The 21,973-nt window shown below is 50.8% G+C and overlaps 1 protein-coding gene across 1 annotated transcript in view; it reads left to right on the plus strand.

The window, feature by feature from the left end:
- The window catches only part of LOC8038704 (atrial natriuretic peptide receptor 1-like), a 92,144-nt gene that overhangs the window by 45,330 nt on the left and 24,841 nt on the right, over positions 1–21,973 (plus strand). The window contains exons 8-10 of the mRNA XM_029993610.2: positions 517–579; positions 9,304–9,381; positions 9,467–9,571. Of these exons, the coding sequence (XP_029849470.1) occupies positions 517–579; positions 9,304–9,381; positions 9,467–9,571 (246 nt within the window). The remainder of the gene's footprint in view (positions 1–516; positions 580–9,303; positions 9,382–9,466; positions 9,572–21,973) is intronic.

Raw genomic sequence — 21,973 nt, forward strand, 5'->3', positions numbered from 1 at the left:
GAACGTGGTATACCTTGGTAGTCAAACAAATGTTAAGAAGACAAACAGAGCACTGATTACAACCCATTTATTAAATTATATTAAAATGAACTGTATACAGGAATTCCTTCTTGTTTCAGGTTCACTTTCTAAAGTCCACAAAGTCAAAGGCATTATGTCATGACCAGTATGTATAGAGGCGAATTTTACTATAGAAACTGCGACATGTTCGTAACCAAAAACGACTCGACTGGGCACAAACTCTCTAGTCGAACCGCGGTCCCTTAGAAAGGCTTAAGATGAGACGGATGTTATGGCGTGGCAGCTTGGTGGCGTGTTCATTCATAGCACTCAAGAGACTTTCGCAGGTGACAGGAGGCAATAAATAAACGCAGTCTTTTTACAGCGGCGAATGGCAGGAGGGCGTTTCTAAAACCTCGCGAGATCCCTTCATGTCTCAAAGTTATCGATACCAATGAGCTCTCACGTTGGCGCGTTGCTGGCTCTCCGAAAAGCACATAGACTTACCTTTTTCAGAGATTTGGCGGCGCCTGCTCCACGCAAGGTGGATATGGGGACGTCCACGTCGGCATCTACAAGGTGAGACCGCGATGTAATACTATATGGTATTTGTAACTCCAACGCCCTAAAGATGGCGGGGAGGTAGTTCCAAGACGGCGGAAGAGACGGGGATAGATTTTGCATGCGCCCGCTCGCTGACGCTGGTCAGCGTGTTAATTAATTTGGCTACAAATGCGAAACGGTCAGTACAGGAGCGTACCACAGGTGACGTAGATGATGGCGTGCGTTCGAAAAACCAACATGTTTTTTTTTTTTCTGTTTTCTTTTAAGTTGCGGAAACATCACAACATTTGTGGGATTCTGTGGTAGGCGAGCGTGTTTGGGGCGCCGGTCACAATATTGTGTATGGCAAAATACTTTTGTAGGTGGTTAAAATATCGTGGTGTTTCCGGTGTACCTGGCTATTCCTCTAAAACGTTAGCCGTACATGCCATGGCCATCAAGTTTCGGTAGAGCAGCGTTCACAGTGTTGATGTCTCTGCCAGAGGCTCCCAGCTCACTGCACACCGTCGCGGTTTTAGTTCATCGCAACACGTGATAAATCTGCGCCAAGGTTACTAATAGGGAATTTTAGCATAGCGTAACCGCTGGCTACCGTGCGGTGAGGCATTGCGACCGAACGTTCGCGCTGCACCTTTGAAGAATGATTTCCAGCGCGCGCCAGGAGCGTTGCCGTGCCAGTAGCCTATGTTAAAGCTATATATTGCCGCGCGCCAAGTAGGCAGCGCGGCCGTAGCCTAACGGTTATCGCGCTTGCCTCCCACGCGAAGGGCCAGGGGTCGATTCCTGGCCGCGGCTATGCATTTTTGTTAACACTGTAATGTGATGTTCTGGTGAGATCGAGAACCGTCTAGCTGATTCGAGGTCAGAATTTTCTACGCGTCGAACCTTCTACGTCGAATGCTCCAGAAGCCAACGTGTGTACAAAAGCGGCTCCGCAGGCAAGCCGGAGTCAGTTTCGCACCAGCGTTCGACTTTGCTGCTACGCCGACTTCGACGCCCGCGACGCTCTATTATTATCTTTTGTACTCGTTTATTTTTGGCACAAGTTCGCCACATTAAACGTTTATTTCTTTCTGTTTATTTCCTGTTTTTTTTTTGGTCACCACCCGTGACATTTTGGTGGAGGTGCGGGTTAGCGCATGCCCGCGCAGCGTTCCCCTCCCAGGGCCCGCAGTGCAAGCCCGATTCCGAGCCCGGTGAGAACACCACTCGACGCGGAACCTGAAACTCGGACCAGTCGCCGCACCCAAGGTCTGCACCCGGAATACGGACTTCTGCCACCCAGGACCAAGCAGCCGACGAAGCCGACGATGGACGGCCAGCAGTCACAGACCCCGGCCGCTCCTGCCTTCATCTACCTGCCAGTCGCACCCCGGACTCCGACGCCATTCCACGGGGACGCCCACGAAGACGTCGAGGACTGGCTTCAACAGTACGAGCGGGTGGCCCAGCACAACCGATGGACGGACGACCAGCGCCTGCAGAACCTTTACTTCGCGCTCGAAGGAACGGCCAGGCACTGGTTCGAAAATCGGGAGACATCATTGATCTCGTGGACCGCCTGCAAGAATGAGTTGAGGCGAACTTTCACAAACCAGTATCGACGGGAGAGGGCCGAGGACCTTCTTCGAATGAGAACCCAGGGCGCAAACGAGACCATCACCAGTTTCATCGAGGATGTCCTGCGCCTGGTCACTCGCGCCGACCCTCAAGCCACCGACGAAAAGAAGTTGCGGATCCTGATGCGAGGCGTACGAGATGACATTTTCGGAGGCCTCGTCCGCAACCCGCCGACCACCGTCGAAACGTTTGTAACAGAGGCGACCAACATTGAACGGGCCCTGCAAACACGAGCCGCTCACTTCCACCGAGCTCCTGCCGTCGCTGCACCCACGCCGTCAAGCTGCGCCCTCAGCACCAATATTCCGGGGATCCGAGAAATAGTCCGGGACATCGTCCGTGAAGAACTGAAGAAGCTGATACCTGCCGCCGAACACCCAGCATCACTCTCGATCGCCGAGATTGTTCGGGAAGAGGTTCAGCAAGCGCTCCAGCCAGACGCTCTCGCCGACGCCGCACCGAAACCACCAGCTGTGACCTATGCCGCCGTTGTTCGTCGTCCGCAGCCTCCTATTGCTCAGCAGTACCCAGCTGCACCCCAACGAGAAGTCTCTTCGCCGCAGTACGCGCCGCGCCAAGAGCAGCGTGGACTTCGAAAGACCGACGTGTGGCGCACGGATGACGGACGCCCGGTGTGCTTCCACTGCGGGGAGGCTGACCACATTTACCGGAGGTGCCCCTACCGCCAGCTCGGCCTGCGAGGATTCGCTCCAAACGACAGTCGACCTCGTTTTGGAGAACGACCAAGGGACATCGAAGAATACCTCCGTCGCCCTCCGTCACCAGCGCCCACCGCACCACGAGGTTCCCGTTCTCCATCCCCCCGACGTTCCGCGTCGCCTTTCCGTCGGTCGCGCCGTGACAGCCTGTCCCTCCTATCCCGTCGGGAAAACTAAGTGCGGCAACGCCTGGAGGTGCCGTTGCCGAAGACGACCCGAGTAAAGAGCCTCCAAGAACGCCGGAGCGCTCCCACTCTCCCGACGTCACGCATCGCTACGACGCCCCTGCAACGGTGTCCAACAACCTAAACGTCGTCATCGACGGCCACGACGCATCGGCACTCGTGGACACCGGAGCAGACTACTCAGTCCTGAGTGGGAGGCTCTCCCGCCGCCTTCGAAAAGTCATGACGCCGTGGGAAGGACCCCAAATACGAACCGCCGGAGGACATCTCATCACACCAGTCGGGAGATGCACTGCTCGCGTCGAGGTCCACGGTGAAACGTGCCCTGTCAAGTTCGTCGTTCTGCAAGACTGTTCGAGGGACGTTATCCTCGGAATGGACTTTCTCTGCGAGTATGGCGCCGTCATCGACCTCGGAACAAACCGGCTGACGCTACGAAAACCTGCTCCACCAGCGGAGGAACCCCAAGCGGCGTCACCCACGGTCCGAGTCCTCGCAAACCACGTAAACCTACCACCGCGGTCGAGTGTTTTCGTACTTGTCGGGATCGATGAAGCTTCCTCTGGCGAAGTTCTTCTCGAGGGAAGCCTCCAATTGCTCCTGGGAAGAGGCATAGGCGTCGCAAGGGGAGTAGCTGAACTTCAGGATGGGCGGACTGTGGCCCTCGTGACGAACTTCCGAAACGAAACGCAACACCTCACGAAAGGTGCAGCCGTGGGCCACGTCGAGAAACTCCGAAACCCCGCCGAAATCACCGCGATTACTGACGAATCCTCGACGCCCCAGCAAGACAGTACGTCGCCAGCGCAGCTCGACATTGACCCTAAGCTTCCGGACCCTAAATGGCGTCAGCTGGTTAACCTCCTCGCCGAATACCGCGACTGCTTTGCGACGTCGTCGAAGGTGCGCCAGACCGCGGTTGCCAAGCACCGCATCGTTACCGAGGACGACGCGCGCCCTGTGCATCGATCGCCGTACAGAGTCTCCGCTAAGGAAAGGGAGGTGATCTATCAGCAAGTTCAAGAGATGCTGAATGACGACATCATCCAAGCTTCAAGCAGTCCATGGGCCTCTCCAGTCGTGCTGGTTAAGAAGAAGGACGGAACGCTTAGGTTCTGCGTGGACTACCGGCAGCTGAACGCGGTGACGAAGAAAGACGTCTACCCACTTCCCCGCATCGACGACACGTTAGACCGGCTGCGCCACTCTCGATACTTCTCATCGATGGACCTGAAGAGCGGCTACTGGCAGATCGAAGTCGACGAACGGGACCGAGAGAAGACAGCTTTCGTCACGCCGGATGGGCTGTACGAGTTCAAGGTGATGCCCTTCGGACTATGCACGGCGCCAGCAACTTTCCAGCGTGTCATGGACACCGTACTGGCAGGACTGAAGTGGCAGAGTTGTCTCGTCTACCTTGACGACGTCGTAGTATTTTCAGCTGACTTCGACGAGCACTTGAGACGACTCCGAGCTGTTCTTCAAGCCATTCAGACCGCCGGACTCACACTCAAGCCGTCGAAGTGCCGGTTCGCCTATGACGAACTGAAGTTCCTTGGCCACGTGGTTAGTAACGAAGGCGTCCGCCCAGACCCCGAGAAGACTCGCGCCGTCGCGGCATTTCCAGCGCCGACAGATAAGAAGGCCGTGCGAAGATTCCTTGGACTTTGTGCCTATTATCGACGCTTCGTTCGGGATTTCGCAAAGATTTCCGCACCACTTACGAATCTCACGAAGGACGCCGAGAAGTTCGAATGGGCCGAGGAGCAACAGCAGGCATTCGACGAACTGAAACGACGACTCCAGACTCCTCCTGTGCTTGGACATTTCGACCAGGATGCGGAAACAGAAATTCACACGGACGCAAGTAACGCGGGACTGGGCGCAGTACTAGTCCAAGTGCAAGAAGGCATCGAGCGAGTCATCGCCTACGCAAGTCGGACATTGTCCAAGGCGGAAAAAAATTACTCCACGACTGAGAAAGAATGCCTTGCGGTCGTCTGGGCAATAACGAAGTTTCGTCCGTACTTGTACGGGAACCCGTTCCGTGTAGTCACGGACCACCACTCGCTCTGCTGGCTTGCGAACCTGAAGGACCCGTCAGGACGCCTCGCTCGATGGAGTCTTCGACTACAAGAGTTCAACATGACAGTGGTCTATAAGTCAGGCCGCAAGCACAGCGACGCCGACTGCCTGTCCAGAGCCCCCGTCGAAACCCCTTCCGGCTGCAGCGACGACAATGACGACGAGTGCTTCCTAGGAGCAGTGAACACCGACGATATGGCACGACGTCAACGGGACGATCCTGAGCTGCGCGCATTAATCGAGCACCTGGAAGGGGGCAGGAGTACCGTGCCACGTGTCTTCTCACGAGTACTGCCGACCTTCGCCATCCGACAAGGTGTACTCTACAAAGAGAACTTCGGCGACAACAACACACCGTGGTTGCTGGTAATCCCGAGTGACCTTCGAGAGGAGATCTTCCAAGCCTGCCACGACGACCCGACATCCGGACACCTTGGTTACAGCCGGACACTGGCCCGTATTCGTGAAAAGTATTACTGGCCGAAGCTCCCCAAGACCGTCCACCTATACACACGATCATGCCACGAGTGCCAGCGACGCAAGAAACCGCCGACGAGGCCGGCCGGACTTCTGCAGCCCATTTCTCCTCCAACTACACCCTTCCAGCAGATCGGAATGGATCTACTTGGTCCTTTTCCGCCTTCGACGTCGGGGAACCGCTGGATCATCGTCGCCACAGATTATCTCACGCGGTACGCCGAAATGAAAGCTCTTCCTTCAGGGACTGCTGTGGAAGTCGCCAAGTTTTTCATCGAGTCCATCGTCCTCCGGCACGGCGCACCCGAAGTTCTGATTACAGATCGCGGATCTTCGTTCATGGCCCAGCTGACGCAAGAGATCCTTCGTCTCAGTGGCACCGGCCATCGTCGAACCACTGCATACCACCCGCAGACCAACGGGCTGACCGAGCGACTCAACAAGACAATCGCCGATATGATCTCTGTGTACGTCGACGTAGAGCACAAGACGTGGGACGAGGTGTTGCCCTACGTCACGTTTGCCTACAATACGGCGGTTCAGGAGACCACTGGATTCACCCCTTTCCAGCTGGTACATGGTCGGAAGGTAACGACCATGCTGGACGCAATGCTGCCCCATGAGCCATCTGACAATGAGAGCGACGACGCCCAGGCGGTTGCTCAACGTGCCGAAGAAGTCCGCCAGCTCGCCCGACTCATGATTCAAGACCAGCAACGCGTCGACGCGGGCCGCTACAACCTTCGTCGCAGGGACGTTCACTTCCAGCCCGGAGACAGGGTGTGGGTGTGGACGCCCATCCGTCGCCGCGGCCTCAGTGAGAAACTGCTGAAACGGTACTTTGGACCATACAAGGTACTTCGTCGCCTCGGCGAGCTGAACTACGAGGTGATGCCCGACGGTACAAGAACATCATCACGCCGCCCACCACGACCTGAAGTCGTCCACGTCGTGCGCCTGAAGCCGTACTACGCTCGATAGGACTGTGAATCTTATGTGTTTCAAGTGACTCTTTAGTTTACCGTTCTTTTTATGTGCTTTGTTTTGTTTTGAAATGCATCGGGGCGATGCACTTTTAAGGGGGGAGTAATGCCGCGCGCCAAGTAGGCAGCGCGGCCGTAGCCTAACGGTTATCGCGCTTGCCTCCCGCGCGAAGGGCCAGGGGTCGATTCCTGGCCGCGGCTATGCATTTTTGTTAACACTGTAATGTGATGTTCTGGTGAGATCGAGAACCGTCTAGCTGATTCGAGGTCAGAATTTTCTACGCGGCGAACCTTCTACGTCGAATGCTCCAGAAGCCAACGTGTGTACAAAAGCGGCTCCGCAGGCAAGCCGGAGTCAGTTTCGCACCAGCGTTCGACTCTGCTGCTACGCCGACTTCGACGCCCGCGACGCTCTATTATTATATTTTGTACTCGTTTATTTTTGGCACAAGTTCGCCACATTAAACGTTTATTTCTTTCTGTTTATTTCCTGTTTTTTTTGGTCACCACCCGTGGCAAAAAATGCCATGGTCATCATTTGGTCACCACCCGTGACATGCCATGGCCATCAAGTTTCGGTAGAGCAGCGTTCACAGTGTTGATGTCTCTGCCAGAGGCTCCCAGCTCACTGCACACCGTCGCGGTTTTAGTTCATCGCAACACGTGATAAATCTGCGCCAAGGTTACTAATAGGGAATTTTAGCATAGCGTAACCGCTGGCTACCGTGCGGTGAGGCATTGCGACCGAACGTTCGCGCTGCACCTTTTAAGAATGATTTCCAGCGCGCGCCAGGAGCGTTGCCGTGCCAGTAGCCTATGTTAAAGCTATATATGCAAGAACTGTATGGTAGAGCAATCGGTGCGTTTTGGGGTTCTATTTATTGTTCTGTCAAAATAAATATTCAAATATAGAGTATACTACCATCTGTATACCGTGTTATTCGCATCGTGGCTACCCGTTTTGCCAAAACTGCCCGTTCTAAGCAAAACTCACGATCGGCACAAAGAGGCACTTAAAAAATGCTACGAACATTTCTTTATTTGCCTTTCTAAATAACTGAAAGCAGGTACACGTAGTCTGTGTTTTTGTTTGGAAGCGCTTGGAGCAAACTGCCATGCTTCTTGTCACGGTCTTTCAGCGCATAAATTGCGAACCCCTTCCCGATGTTGCGCTAGCAGTTTGGCAGTTCTCCCCTACTTTCTGGAAATAATAAACCTTTCGTAGATTGCACGCAAGAGCCTCGCACTACTAGCGGTAGCTTTTGCCGTCAGGTTGAGCACAGGATGTGCTTGCGACCGCAGGACCCGAAAACCGCAGCGTATGCGATCTACGAAAAGTTCCTAATAAAATTAGACATCCCGGTCCCTTCGTGCAACGCTGTTGCGAAGAGGACCACAACAATTCCTATTTTGACGCAATCGCTTTTTCTACAAAAAATGCATGATACACGAACACGCTGACCAGAATAGCTGCGCCGAGGCCGACAGTCCCTGGGGTGACAGTCCCTGCCACCGTCTCCGCCGCCGTCCCTGCCTCTCTGGTTCTTCGTCCGTCCGCGAGAGGGCGACCGGTGGGCAGGACTTGCGAATATAGGTGGGGACACCGCGCGCGTCGCAGCTGCCGTATTTGATATTATGCCTTCTCGCTTGGTTGCAAGTGGCGCCACCAGATGTCTCATCGATAAGCGGCTAGTGGTAGCCTGTCGCGGGCCCGGTTTCCCATGCATCTTTATGGAAGATATGCATGTTTCTAAAGTTGTTTTCTGTGCGGGCCGAGTCATGTAGAACTTAACCCTTGCGCTATGCCTGTTTCTTGGACACAGCTTCGCCAAGCTTAGTTCCTCAATGGCAGTAAGAACAGTTTTATGAGGGCGTTGAAGCGGAGAGATCTTTGGCGCGCTGTACAAGCCAGCGTCCTTCGAGGTCAGAGCAGACGCTCCAAACAAAAAGCGCTTGCGTTCAGGTGCCATGGCAACGAGACGCTTTTTTCGCTTTTGCTTGTTTGTTTTTTCTTAGTTGCGACGTTGGCCGGTGGAGACGCTGTCGGCATAGGACTTTATCTGGCCGATAGGACTTTATCTGGTCGATCAGGCGAGGATACACAGCATGCTGTGTGTCTTTGCCTAAAAAGTATAATGGGCGAGGCGTTTGACTTTCTGATGGGGCCCGCATTGCATCTCCTACCCTCACCCTAAACAAAGCAGAAAAAAGGTGGTAAGGTACAAAAAGGTCCAGGCGAACGGTGCATTTTATAAAGTAGAGTTTTTATTAGTTTTTTTAGGGGCTCCGTAAAAGTGCACATTTCTGAAGTGGAAACGTAAAAGGAAACCGCTAGGGAGATATATAGAGCCGAAGTTCAGCGCCTTTTAAACCACAACGGTGCCCCTTCTGGCGGCACAATGCATTTTTACCTGAAATTCAGGGGCTGCCGATCAATTGCGTCAGTAGCATGCGACACACGACGGACCGGATAAATTAGGAAGCTTTATTTCTGCACCTGGGATATAGACGATCAAACGCAGAAATTCATGGCAACAGAAATACATATGTGATCAATTTCTGGTCGTTGCTGGATCAGGGCACCGAAACACTTCGCCTGAAACTCACGCCTTATATCTTTGGTCTTCTGCTTCGAGACTTTTCGGCTCTCAACGACGTGGTCCATCGCAGGGCATGACGGTGGCTGTGAAGATGATCCGCATCAGCAAGTTTACAGCCACCCGGACCATCCTGCTGGAGCTGAAGCAGGTAGGAACTCGGCGCCTAGAGTCCCGACCGGACAAAGCCGAGGGTTTGAATGATGGCGTAGCGCGTGCCTCTTCTACCACGACAGATGAGGGACGTGACCCACGAGAACCTGGTTCGTCTCGTGGGGCTATCCGCCGAGGACCCCAACGTGGGACTCGTCATGGAGTACTGCCCTCGCGGCAGCCTCAGGGTACGTCGCCAGTTCTTTCCCCACCGGAGTGGCCTAAGCGCGGCCCCGGTGAATTGTATGATGAACCGAGGCTGTGTTGAGCCAAAGTTTAGGCGCGTTGCCGGTTTGAACCCGTAGTTCGAGACAGCATTGAAAACTATTGGCGCGACGCTTAAAAAGCACCGATTGTTTTGACACCGCAGTAGTTGTGTTGACATCCCCAACTTTCTGGGTCATCAACGCCTCGGCGCATGCACTAAAATTAAAATTTCAACTGAACAAAAAACATCGCAATGTTCCCCGGGAATATCTAAAATAAAAATTACGGCTCTTTTCTTTTTTTTTTTCATTGAATCATTTACCGCATGTGGTTAGATGGCCCACATCCATCAAAGTGTCAATTTCTGCTTTTCGTAACAAAACGTCGTTATGTTCCCGAGGTCTGAAATTGCCTGGGTATCATAGAAGGCAAATCAATTAGAAATTTGAAGAAGAAGAAGTAAATAGATTTTTATTCCACGGAATGTCCCAGAAAGTTGATTATGGAACGCTTTTAATAAACGTACGCAGGATTTCAGTATTAGTGTATTAATACTAATAACGCAAAAACACGCTATAGGGGAGGCAATGTGGAAAGAAATGGACACTAAAAAGCGAAATTTAATTGACATCATCAGGGTCAAGTGACCATGTCACGTAACAAAGCGTGTTGTTTTGCGTGGCATGTAGCGTAACCATGTTACGCGGTGAGGTCCCCGTGACCACGTCACGTGATTGTCACGTGGACCACGAGACGTCGTGCGACATGAGTGTCTCGGAATAAAGACGGTCGGACCGACTTTAACGACCTTCAAGCTTATTCTACGAACAAGAATTTCGTCAGAAATGACAGAAATGGGCTGCAGTAGTTTTAGTCTCTCACCGCCAGCAGCGAAAGACTGGCGCACAACGTGCGCCGTTCTGTGACTTCTCCTAGTAACGTTTCGAATGACTTCGATTCCCGCCTCCAGCGCGAACCTCCTACTTTCGATTGTACTTCGGCCTCTCGCGAGCTTAGAGCGCGCACGCGCGATCAAAGCACGGGGAACGAGCTCGTACTGAAAACTGGTCATCTCAGAGACGCCCTGTGCTTCTTGCCTGTCTATGACTGTGCGGAGCGCAAGTTCGTCTGCTTCTTTTGCAGGGCTTGTGTTGACGTCAGAACACCGAGCTCTGATTGGTTCTGAATGAAGGACAGTGGGAAGACCTCAAGGCAGCTTGCTTCGAGGTCTACCCACTATCCTTCGATTGGAGCCAATCATAGCTCGGCGTCTTTCTGACGTAACCGCAACCCCTGCGCTAGAAGCAGAAACGGCTTGCTCTCCGCATTGGGAACGAGCTTTTTCGGTGGCAGCCTTTTCTGGTTCTTGCCCTTAACGTAAAGACCAGGATTTTCAGTTTCCAACGTAAAATTCGAGAGTTAGCTTTAAAAAAAAAATAAAAAAAGATATGGCGGAAGCTTGGGATCATCACTTTCTTCAACCAACAGCGTCAAAATTTACTGTGACATTGGCTTTTATCTCCATCGATGAATGCAGAACTAATCCTACCAGAGACGTCATAGTGAGCGCTTGAGAGAGCGTGGAATGCCGGCCACAGCAACGCTTTTGGCTCGCGCGTCGTCAATGTTAGAAACATTTTCTACATACCATCAGAATACTTTCGGATTGGCTCAACTCGTATTCAGTGGAATCTGCCAGGTATTCTTTCGTCGGCTCGTGCCGCCAGTGTCAATCACAACCACGTGTCTGAGTTACAAACGCTCAGATCACGTTTTTGTCTCGTTTCTTACTAATTGATTCTTCGATGTCAGACATAAATAAGTGTTTTCATCAGTACCCAATGCGGAGGCTCCAGGAGATTGTTTTTCAGGAGTGCTTTAATTTAAATCGAGGTATGAAAATCCACGTGATGTAAGTTAAGATTTAAATCCTGACTTAAGTCAGAATTTAATTAATTTTGATTTGTTCTTTTGCTTTCTGCCAGCCCGTTTATATTTGAAACGTTTTTGGCAAAGAGCGAGAAACAGTCAGCAGTGCTAGGAGTTTAATTTCATAATGCAGAGATCAAAATAATAAATTACTATTCTGATGACATTGCTATTTTTTGCATGGATAAGAAAAATGTTACTGACGCGATAACGTTCAGCAAATATTTTTGCAAGGCTAGCGAAGCAGTTATCAACTGGAGAAAGTGATTTGAAGGTCACTGACGTATATAGGGGGGAAGCCTATGGGGCTTCAGTTCCTCCCCCCCCCCCCCCCCTCTCCTTTGACTAAAAAATTCCTGGATACACCACTGTTGAGGGTGTAATACTGGGAAACAGTGCAGTGTCAGTACCATCTATGTGAGTCGTTGCTAAGTTTTCGAAACAGTCAAAGGCATTGGTCGAGATTCGGGGGTCGCCACCAATAAAGATATTACTATTAGTACTCGTATTAGTATTACCAGATCCCTCCAATACGCTAATGGTCACCTTCTCCGCAACCCCATGGGAAAGCTTGGTACGCAACCACTCGCTGCTCTGGCGTCGACAAGCGGAAGAGAGCCGTCAATCAAGCCAGCACCACTGGAAGTCCGACAACAAGGAAACGTCATCAAAATTTTAAACTCACTCTGATTGACCCACCTCTGGATCGTAGTGACGCGTCATCGCAATCACAGCAGCGTCTTCAACTCTCTAATTGTGCAAGTCCCCCAACAAGAGTCGAACTCAGCACAGCACGACGCACTGCTCCATCATCAAGAGACGGTGTTTTTCGTTTTGTTTATTGTTGTGCCAAGGAAGTGACTTCTGGAGCGGTCACTCTTTGCTACGCTAAAAGCGAAAAGCGTGTGGGTAACCGCGTGACGATGTCACGTGACCATGTCACGTGATTTTGACATCGCGGATAAGATTTGAGACAGCCGCGGAAGATTGAGAAACCGAGCGAAACCAACATATTCTGCGTATACCGACTTCATCCGTATAGGATCAAAGTAAATCGAGCCTATCAAAGCACTAAAATATGTTACTTTTTATGAATACGTAGCGAAGGTCACACGAAGGGTTCATTTTGGGCTGGATATCATCCGAAGAGGGTCACGCTCGAATGCGACAAAAAAGCGTTACACACAAGCAAAGGCCACATAAAGCATTCACAGCCCATATCAGGCAATGCATAAGCATCCAAAGAGAAGGCATTTATGGCTATGATTTATTTATTTACTTGTTTATTTATATCTTCAAGGTCCTGCCATACGGCATAATGCAATATGGGCTTCTGAAAATTCCGATTGTAAAAAAGTAACAAATATATTCAAGAAGGATATATAAACATACATAGAAAGGAACAAAAGTTGAGCATAGAAAAAAAAAACAAAAAAACTAGCAACACGTTATTACTTTAGTATTATTAGAACCGCACATATTCCAAATATTTGCTTAGCAGCTCTCTAAAAGTATCAATATTGATAGCAGTGACTATGTGGTCGGGCAAAGAGTTCCATTCCGTTATTGTTAAGGGCACCGAAGAGTTCTCAAAGGAAGTAGTGGACACGAAGATGGGCTATATTTTGCAGGTGTTGTCTAATCTTGGAAAATATAAAATGGGAGATGGTAGCAGTGTGTTTTTAAGAGCTGGATTGTGACGGTAAATTTGGTAATACATTGTTAATCGATATAGTTTTTCGGGTTAGTTCTGGGAGATTTGCTCGCTGACGAAATCCAGAGATGCTGGTGCAAAAAAGGTCGTCAGAATAAATAAATCATAAAGCTATTTTTTTTTGGACTAGTTCTAATTCTTCAGTCAGATATATTTGCCACGGAGTTCATACAGATGGTAAATATTGTGACTTGGGGCGTAGGAGGGTGAGGTATATGATGCGTTTAACGTTAGGAGGGTCTAGTTCTAAACTGCGTTGCAGAAAACCATGTGCGCTGTTTGTCTTACCGAAGACGAGGTACGAAGAGGAAGATCATTGACACTGGGTTATTTATGACGGTGTATTGAAGTCGATTGGGAAGAAATTCGGAAATCCAGGTAACGATGAAGGGATCAATTTTTGAAATTGTAAAGTTTCATGATAACGAGGTTATGAGGCACCTTTTCAACTGATTATGAAAAGTCTAGGAAGATAGCATCAGTTTGTTGTTTACGTTCCAAATTATAATTAATGTTATGCACGAATTTTTTAAAAAAAGGCGTGTTTCGCATGACAGCGTCTTTCTAAATCCGTGCCAGTTTTTGTTTAGAGAGCTATTTGACTCAATGTAACTAATGATTTTATAAATATTACGTGTTCAAATGTCTTCGATGAAATACTGGTGAGTTATACAGGGTGATAATTATCAGGTGAATTTCGACCTCCGGTCTCATCCACAGGGACCACACGGCTAATTTTCCAGTCAAGATGTACGCTACCAGAAGCGCGATTCTCGAACGCTGTCGGTTAGATATGATATATGTTTAGTGATTTTATAGATTTTGGAGTTTATATACTCGTCACCGTAACTTAAAGCAAGTTTCTGATTTTTGTTGGCTTTGACAACACCACTGTAGACAATTGGATCTCTTCCATTTGCTGGTAATTAAGAATAGAATGCTCCGCAGCAATGTTAAGATTTTGGTTAGTAAACACGAAACACGAGCGTGTTGGTGCATAGATAAAGACTTCTTTTCGTGAAGCATTTTTGCTTATACAGCTAGGGACAGCTTCGTTTCGGGCAATTGCGCTTTTCTCCGATGTTGATGAAACCGACTTGGAAGTTATATTTCGGGGTCTATCGGCATACACCGAAAACGAGGAACCCTACTTATGATATGATCCTGTTATTACAGCGGAGCTGCATATGACTCGTTGGTCGGACCTTTTCGTGTCGGCGTCCTCACGGAAAAAAAGAAAACCGTCAGCGATTGAAGCGAAGAGTGCATACATCACGCATACAACATACAGCACAGCATTAGTTTTTTTTAGATGATTTTACAGTCTATTGAAAGCCCAAGTAGGAGTGGGGTACAACATATGCATTCACACATACAACAACAAACAAATAAGACGACATTAAAAGGTCTACAACAATCAACTAGCAAATATACAGGATATATACCGGGTGATTTTTTGTTTGTTTTTGTTTTAATTTAACAGACTGTTTAAAAAAAGCCGTGAAAGTTACACCTATGCGGTTTGTGCAGGTGAGCTATACGGCCAGAGGTATATAGTATAGGAGGCTAATCGTAACTATCAGTCCCCTAATTACTTAAATTATTTAATTAACGTTTTAATTAATGAAAATAGACATATAGTTCCAAATATAAACTTGCTGAGCGTCCTCAAAAACCACTGAATCAACTTTTTTTATCAAGATTGTGGGGTTCTTTACGGAGATCCCTCTACTAATAATCGCCGCCCGATCGGTATGAGCTCCGCCCCTCACCCAGGGAGTTACACACTGCAACGAGAAGACAGCGAACGGGTTTACTGTACCTCCCGGTTGCCCGTCGTTGAGAGCCGGAAGTCCAGGCACGCTGACCCTTGTTGTCGCCGGTTGATCAGAGCTCACAGTCCGAGTCCGTGTACAGGCCTGCGGATCGCCTTTCCTACGCCAGCGCTGCGTAGGCTGGATGTCCCGGGCTATCGCTGACCGAGTCTCGCTGCGGAACCACCCCGGGTCGTCGTAGCCCAGGTCATATCGCCAGGGCTCGCCGTTTCCACCGGTCTTGCCCCACACCTCACTGATGGGCCGCTCCGGGGTTCGCCATGGGCCAGGCCAGGTAGCCCGGCTCCGACGTTCTTGTCCAGCTACCAGCCTCGCTCAGCTCGTGTCTTCTCCGCCGACCGCCTGTCACGTGCCCTCTGCCTCGTCTTTCACCCTCGGCTTCCACACTACCCCGCCCCTCAAGGCCCGGTCTTCGGGGGAGGGGGGAGGCGGGTGTTCACTGGTCGTGGCCCACCTCGGCCATGATGGCGTCGTCGGAAGGTAAGGGCGACGGAGGGGGCTGGTGGACGACACTGGCCCGATGGCTTGGGCCGGAAGAGGTGGTGGCGGTGGATGTTGTCCAGGCGGAAATGCCCTCAGGGTCTGAACCGCTGCCGCCTCGTTGTCCGGGAGGGGCTGTGCCTCCGGCAGGTCAGTATGGAGTCGACCTGCTTCGTGGGTCTCCAGATTTATGATCGGGACCCCGCACAGCCAGCAGGTGTCAGACGCTCCCAAGACCCGTGGCGCCGCCGGCTGCGTGTGGCCACGGAACGAGAGTGGGACTTGGTGGTCAGGCTGGCCAGGCGTTGGTCTGGGTTGGTGCTTCCAACGCCGGCAAGAGACGAAATGGACCGCCCCTCCCTCTTCCCACGCCGTCCACGTGGCCACGCGTAGCAGGCGGCGCCACGGGTCTTGGGAGCGCCTAGACACCTGCTGGCTGTGCGGGGTCCCGATAATACATCTGGAGACCCACGAAGCAGGTCGACTCCATACCGACCTTATGGAGGCACAGCCCCTCCAGGACAACGTGGCGGCAGCGGTCCAGACCCTGAGGGCAAGCCCCCCAGACCTCCTGGCTCCCGCTGCCTTGGCCTCCGTCCAGCCAGCCCGGCCTCCCGAAAACCGTGCCGCCGCACCGGCTGCCGCAGCCACCGCCATTGAACCCGCTACCACGACGGCACCCACAACATCGGCCGCCACCACCTCTTCCGGCCCAAGCCATTGGGCCAGTGTCGTCTACCAGCCCCCTCTGTATCCTTCGACTTCCGACGACGCCATCATGGCCGAGGCTTGAGGCCGACTTCATGGGCCTCAGGGAGCCGCTGGGCTTCATGGGCGGCCGCTGTTGCTGTTGCCGGAGTGGTCACGTTGCAGCGTCCGAAAGCGGCGTAGGTGGTGGTGGCTCGCGAAGCCGGCAGACAATGCCGACCTGTCTCGCTCGTTGTCCCACTCACCCCGATGCAGCAGGGGACTTGCTTTAAGCTGGTCCGGCCGACGCAGACGGACCTGCCCCGTTCCGCTTAGAGGTCACAGCGGGCTTAGAACTGCCCCCCTGAACCGTTCGTCAGGCCGAACAACTGTCAGCCACCCTGGGCACTTGGAAAAACGAATGGGCCCGTCTTCCCTCCCGGTGGGCTTCCTGGGTTACGCCGTCTATGGCAGTCTTTCCAAGAAGCTATTCTGCGCAGAAAAAGTGTTGAAGCAACACACAACGAACAAATACTCTGCCGCAGACTGTGGCAGTAGCCATAGCCTTCACCGCCAAATAGCTTGCCGACGGGTTCGTGTACCATGCGGCTAACTCAGCAAGTCCGCATTCGAAAGCTCGCTCCTGGGTCGCCAAGAATAGGGGATTTCTTGTGTCCTACAGCTACCTCCTGTTATACTCTCCCCATCGTGACGACGGTAGTATCCTTTCAAGCCAGCGATGTGAACCGGGCAAGCCTCTTCGTTTGTATCTCGCCGAGTAAGCCTAGAAGCAAGACACGACGCTCGCGTCTTTGTACCTCGGGTGCCCTTCTCACCTAAGAGCAAGCGATGCGGCAAAACCCCTAGCTGCGTTGCTCAACGCGTGAGTTTCCTTCAGAACAGGTAACGATGGAGTGAACCTAGTCCATCTTTTGCACAAGCGAAGGGATCCAAAGCTTGTGGCGGGACGCTCATATACTATACCTGCGTTCCGCAACGGCTACATATACCATGTGCTACTCGATTTAAGTGTCAGCGTCCCGTTCCGTCCACGTGCATACGAGCTTTAGGGACTGCTCAGTCCTCGGATGGGGTGACAGCTCAGCGAGCAAACCCGCTTGAATCGTTCACGCCTCAAGGCAAGCTAAACAGCTATAAGCCACCTAAATGTCTACCGCCTCATCCCCGGCCAGGTCATGACGCGACATAACTTATTAAAAGTCTTGCTGTCACTGCCACGACCGGCCAGAGTGAAGTCGAGAAAGAATAATTTAAAACATTTCGTAGCTTTCTTGGAACGACCCCCCTCAAGAAAGAGTCGTCCCTCTGCCCTTCGACGGTTGTTGGAGTGACGCGAAGCAACTAGCCGTCTTGGCCTAGCAGTTACAAATCATAGTGCTCATTAACTCGCCTGCCAGCGTTCCTAGTGTCAACCGCAATTTCCGCCAGTCTACCCGACACCCGCTGACAATCTCGTCCGCCAGTGTTTCCGGTGTCATCAGCTATTCCCGCAGTATTTCCGACACCCACTGACAAAAGCCCATCTGCTCCCCGGGCCTCGACAAGCGCTTACTTGCCTACCGCATTACCCCAAGCCTAAATCCTAAATATGCAATGAGTTATGGCTGTTTTTCCCCCTGCCAGTCGCTATCCTGCCTTCCAGCGAACATGCCGTGGCTCTCCTCTGCCTCGGAAGACGACTTTCTTACATCTTAACCACGCTTTTCGTCTCCCGCCAACCATTATAATGGGGTACCCGAGAAAGCGCGTCCGCTACCTCGTCCTTCGAGCCCTTTAAGTACTCGATTCGAGGAGACACCTGTTGAGGTCTGCTGTGAGACAAGTTGCCAAAATTCCAACATACTTTGTCTTAACGGGCATCGTTAGCGTTAGTGAACAACCCGCTCAACGAATCCGTAGGACTCCCTGGGAATGACTAGAAGCAGAGGCATACCGAACGGGCCCCACGTTGGGCCCCATTTCAATGTGGGGTTCTTTACGGAGGTCCCTCTACTAATAATCGCCGCCCGATCGGTATGCGCTCCGCTCGTCACCCAGGGAGTGACATAACACAACGAGAAGACAGCGAATGGGTTTACTGTACCTCCCGGTTGCCTGCCATCGAGAGCCGGAAGTCCAGGCACGCCGACCCTTGTTGTCGCCCGTCGATCAGAGCTCACAGTCGGAGTCCGTGTCCAGGCCTGCGGATCGCTTTTCCCACGCCAGCGCTGCGTAGGCTGGATGTCCCGGGCTATCGCTGACCGAGTCTCGCTGCGGAACCACCCCAGAATCGTCGTAGCCCAGGTCATATGGCCAGGGCTCGCCGTTTCCACCGGTCTTGCTCCAGACCTCGCTGGTGGACCGCTCCGGGGTTCGCCATGGGCCAGGCCAGGCAGCCCGGCTCCGACGTTCTTGTACCGCTACCAGCCTCGCTCAGCTCGTTTGTTCTCCGCCCACCGCTTGTCCAGTGCCACCTGCCTCGTCTTTCACCCTCGGCTCCCCAAAGATATAAGAGAGGGGCAGAATTTTACGGCGTTCTGAACAAGTGCCATGGTTGCACGCGTTTCTAGGTTTCGAATCCTTATTAAAGGGACCATGAAATGACCTTTTTACTTTTTCCAGATAACTTTTACATTAAACCGTCAATGTTCACTGAATGCCGAACAGGCATCCATTTTCGTCTCGGTTTATAAACTTCTACACAAAAAATTAATGAAATATCGACTTTTTCTTTCTCTCCAACTGACCGCAGAACAACCCGTGACGTACGCTGTTTCCGCAACCGGAAGTTCTTTTGGCAGTAGGAAAATGGGAGCGTTAGCGGCGACGAGTTGGGGTACGCCGGTAGGTTTTACTGCGCTGATGTCACCGACGTATTTTATGAATCGGCGCCTCTCATCGCCGCATCGCAGCTGAGCGAAATTCAATGAGATATGTTCCGCTACAGCGACAGCATGGGACGCCAGTATGCCTGTTGGGAAGTGCAGCGAGTCTTCCGGTGAAGACTCCAGAAGTCAACCCAACTGTCATTGTTGGTAAAAAGCGGCCCGTGTCAGTCGTTTGCAAAGCGACGTAGATGGAAACAAATTGCCGCGGCGTTTTTCGCAGCCTCGGAGATGCAGGAACGAGCCGACGTTAAAAAAGATACGTTTGAACTACGAGTGTCAGCAAGAGCCACGTAAATACCTGTTCACACTCGGAGCGGACGCGCGCGTTTGATGGAAGTGCTGTATTCGCGCTGTTGGTAAGCGCTTCGGGACCGTTCTTTTACGATTGCAACTCGATACTGACGCGACACTCGGCAAAGAAAGGTTGGACCGGCATTGCACGTATACCTCCCACGAACTGTTATAGCTCGACAGTGACGTGCAGTCTGTCAGAATAAAAATGGCATACCAATAACAAAGTGTACATACCGTGTTACGAAGGTAATCCATACGGCGTTTATTTCAGCTCTATATCACACAAAACAAGAAGATAGAATCGAGGAGAGTCCCCTTTCGACGAGTGTTCGTCAACACTGCCTCGGAAAACAAGGGGAAGAGATTGACCTCACCTCTTAATCTAAAATTGAGGTCAGCGATCAAACTATAATGCGGGAAGGGTCCACAAGGGTCCCGCGGGCATATTCCATTCAGCACGCCAGCCGGTCGTAGGCAGACGGTCTTGCGACGAAGCAACGCTGCGCCGAGTCGGAGTGCCTGCTAGGCCTATATTCTGAGCAGCTCGCTTCGTCGGAGTCTGGATTCGTGGCCATTGTCACTTTTCTCGGGTGTTTGTGGATCCAGCGTTCTTGTTCGTCGTGGTCTGTTTTAAGTACTTTTTTTCTTGCTGCTTGAAGTCGGCACGCGCGAGAAGAACACGTAGAAAAATAAACGTTCAGTCAGTCAGAGCTTTGAGAGGAAGGAAATCAAAGGAAATAAACGTTCATCGGTCGTCACCACCCAAGTAACTGAAGTCGGCCCTGCCCTACTGCGCACGCGCAGTAGTTGCTTCGTTTACCACACGATAGATGGCGCTTGGCTCTCAGCATTTTCAAATTTGGCAGTTTTCGCCACACATCTCTAATTATGCTACAAAATGTGGATCTGAATATTATTTAACAAAACTTTTAGGAAACATTCGCCGGCTATTTATTGTTTACGATCGCGGTGCTGGTGAGGTAGGCTCTTACCCAATAGGCGATGTGGATTCGGCTGACGTGCTCCGTTTCCGCGGAGGCATCGTAGTGAAAAGGCGAAGGAAAGAAGGCGCAAGAGTCCAGTTTTCTTTTAAAAGTTCTATAGCAAATATTTTTTTTTGGCTCCCTATTTTTGTGTTTTTGTGTTTCTTTTCACACCTTTTTGCGACGTGTGGTGGATGAAATTCGATTTTAAAATCATTTCATGGTCCCTTTAAAGCGCATTTTTGCGGCAGCGGTCCTGCTCCCTGGTGTTCGCGGCGCGAAGTTACCCCTCGGCTCCCTCGTAGGATCGGGGAAAGTACGGCGTACGTGCGTTGCGCTTTTCAGCCACTGGGGAGCAGGACCGGGGGCTCAGAGATGCGCTACGATGAGAAACCAAAACCTAGAAACGCGTTCAAATGAAGCGTTTCTACAGAACGCCGTAAAATCCTTACCCTGGGTTATATCTTTCTAAAAAGATCTGATTTAGTGGCTTTCGATGACACTGAGCAAGTTTCTAAATGGAAAAATATGTTTATTTTCGTTAATTAAAAATTTAATTAACAAAATTTAATTAATTAGCCGACTGATCGTTACGATTAGCCGCCTATACTATGTCCCCCTGGCCGTATAACTCACCTGCACAAACCGCATAAGTGAAACTTTCATGGACTTTTTAAAACAAACCTGTTAATTAAAAAAAAAAAAAACCTCTCTATCTCTCTCTCTATATATATATAAGGGTGGGGGAGAGAACAGCAACCATCAAGCAGCATGTACTGCAATCATGCACTAAAACAAAATGACCTACCCAGATGTAGTATGAAGGTTTATACAATCTTAATGACCATACGAAAAGGATGAACGTGCAGCAATGTACAAAGCGAACGTGCTAGTTATCAAGCCGTTTGAGACCGTGTACAAAGTTGGTGTCGATAAATAGTTTGAGAGGTAAGCCGTTCCAGTCGCTAATAGTGCGGGGGAAAAAGCTAAACTTAAACATATTAGTACGCGCAAAAATGGGTGTTAGTGAAAACTGATGTCTGCTCCGTGTAGTTCTTGACGCTAAAGCGGAAATATATTGCAAGGGGTCTATGCGAGTCTGTCCTTGTTGAAGACAAAAGAAGAATTTGAACCGCGCAAGTTTCCTTCTGGTCCGAAGGGTGTGTATTTCGCTAGTCTGTATAAGTTGAGACGGTGAATCTAGCCTTTCATATTTTCGTACTTTTCCGTAATCTAACCGCTCAACGTTGCATCATTTCCAACTGCCAGATGTCTTTCTTGGTTAATGGATCCCAAACGACATTTGCATACTCCAACTTAGATCTGACTGATGAGTAATAATCATGTAGCTTAATCATGAATCGGAGCGCTTTTCAATTTTTTTTTAATAAAACCAACCTTCCTGGATGCCGAGGTACAAATATGTTTTATATGAGCAGACCATGAAAGAGTGTCCGATATAATTAAACCAAGATATTTACATTCCCGCTCTACAGTAGCCGGGGTGTCCGCGATCATAAAAATGTATTCAAAGTGTTTATTTTTTTTTTGAAATACGTAAAAGTGTTGATTT

This window comes from Ixodes scapularis, unplaced genomic scaffold (genome assembly GCF_016920785.2).
Source record: "Ixodes scapularis isolate PalLabHiFi unplaced genomic scaffold, ASM1692078v2 PGA_scaffold9__187_contigs__length_104089568, whole genome shotgun sequence".
Taxonomy (NCBI): Eukaryota; Metazoa; Arthropoda; class Arachnida; order Ixodida; family Ixodidae; genus Ixodes; species Ixodes scapularis.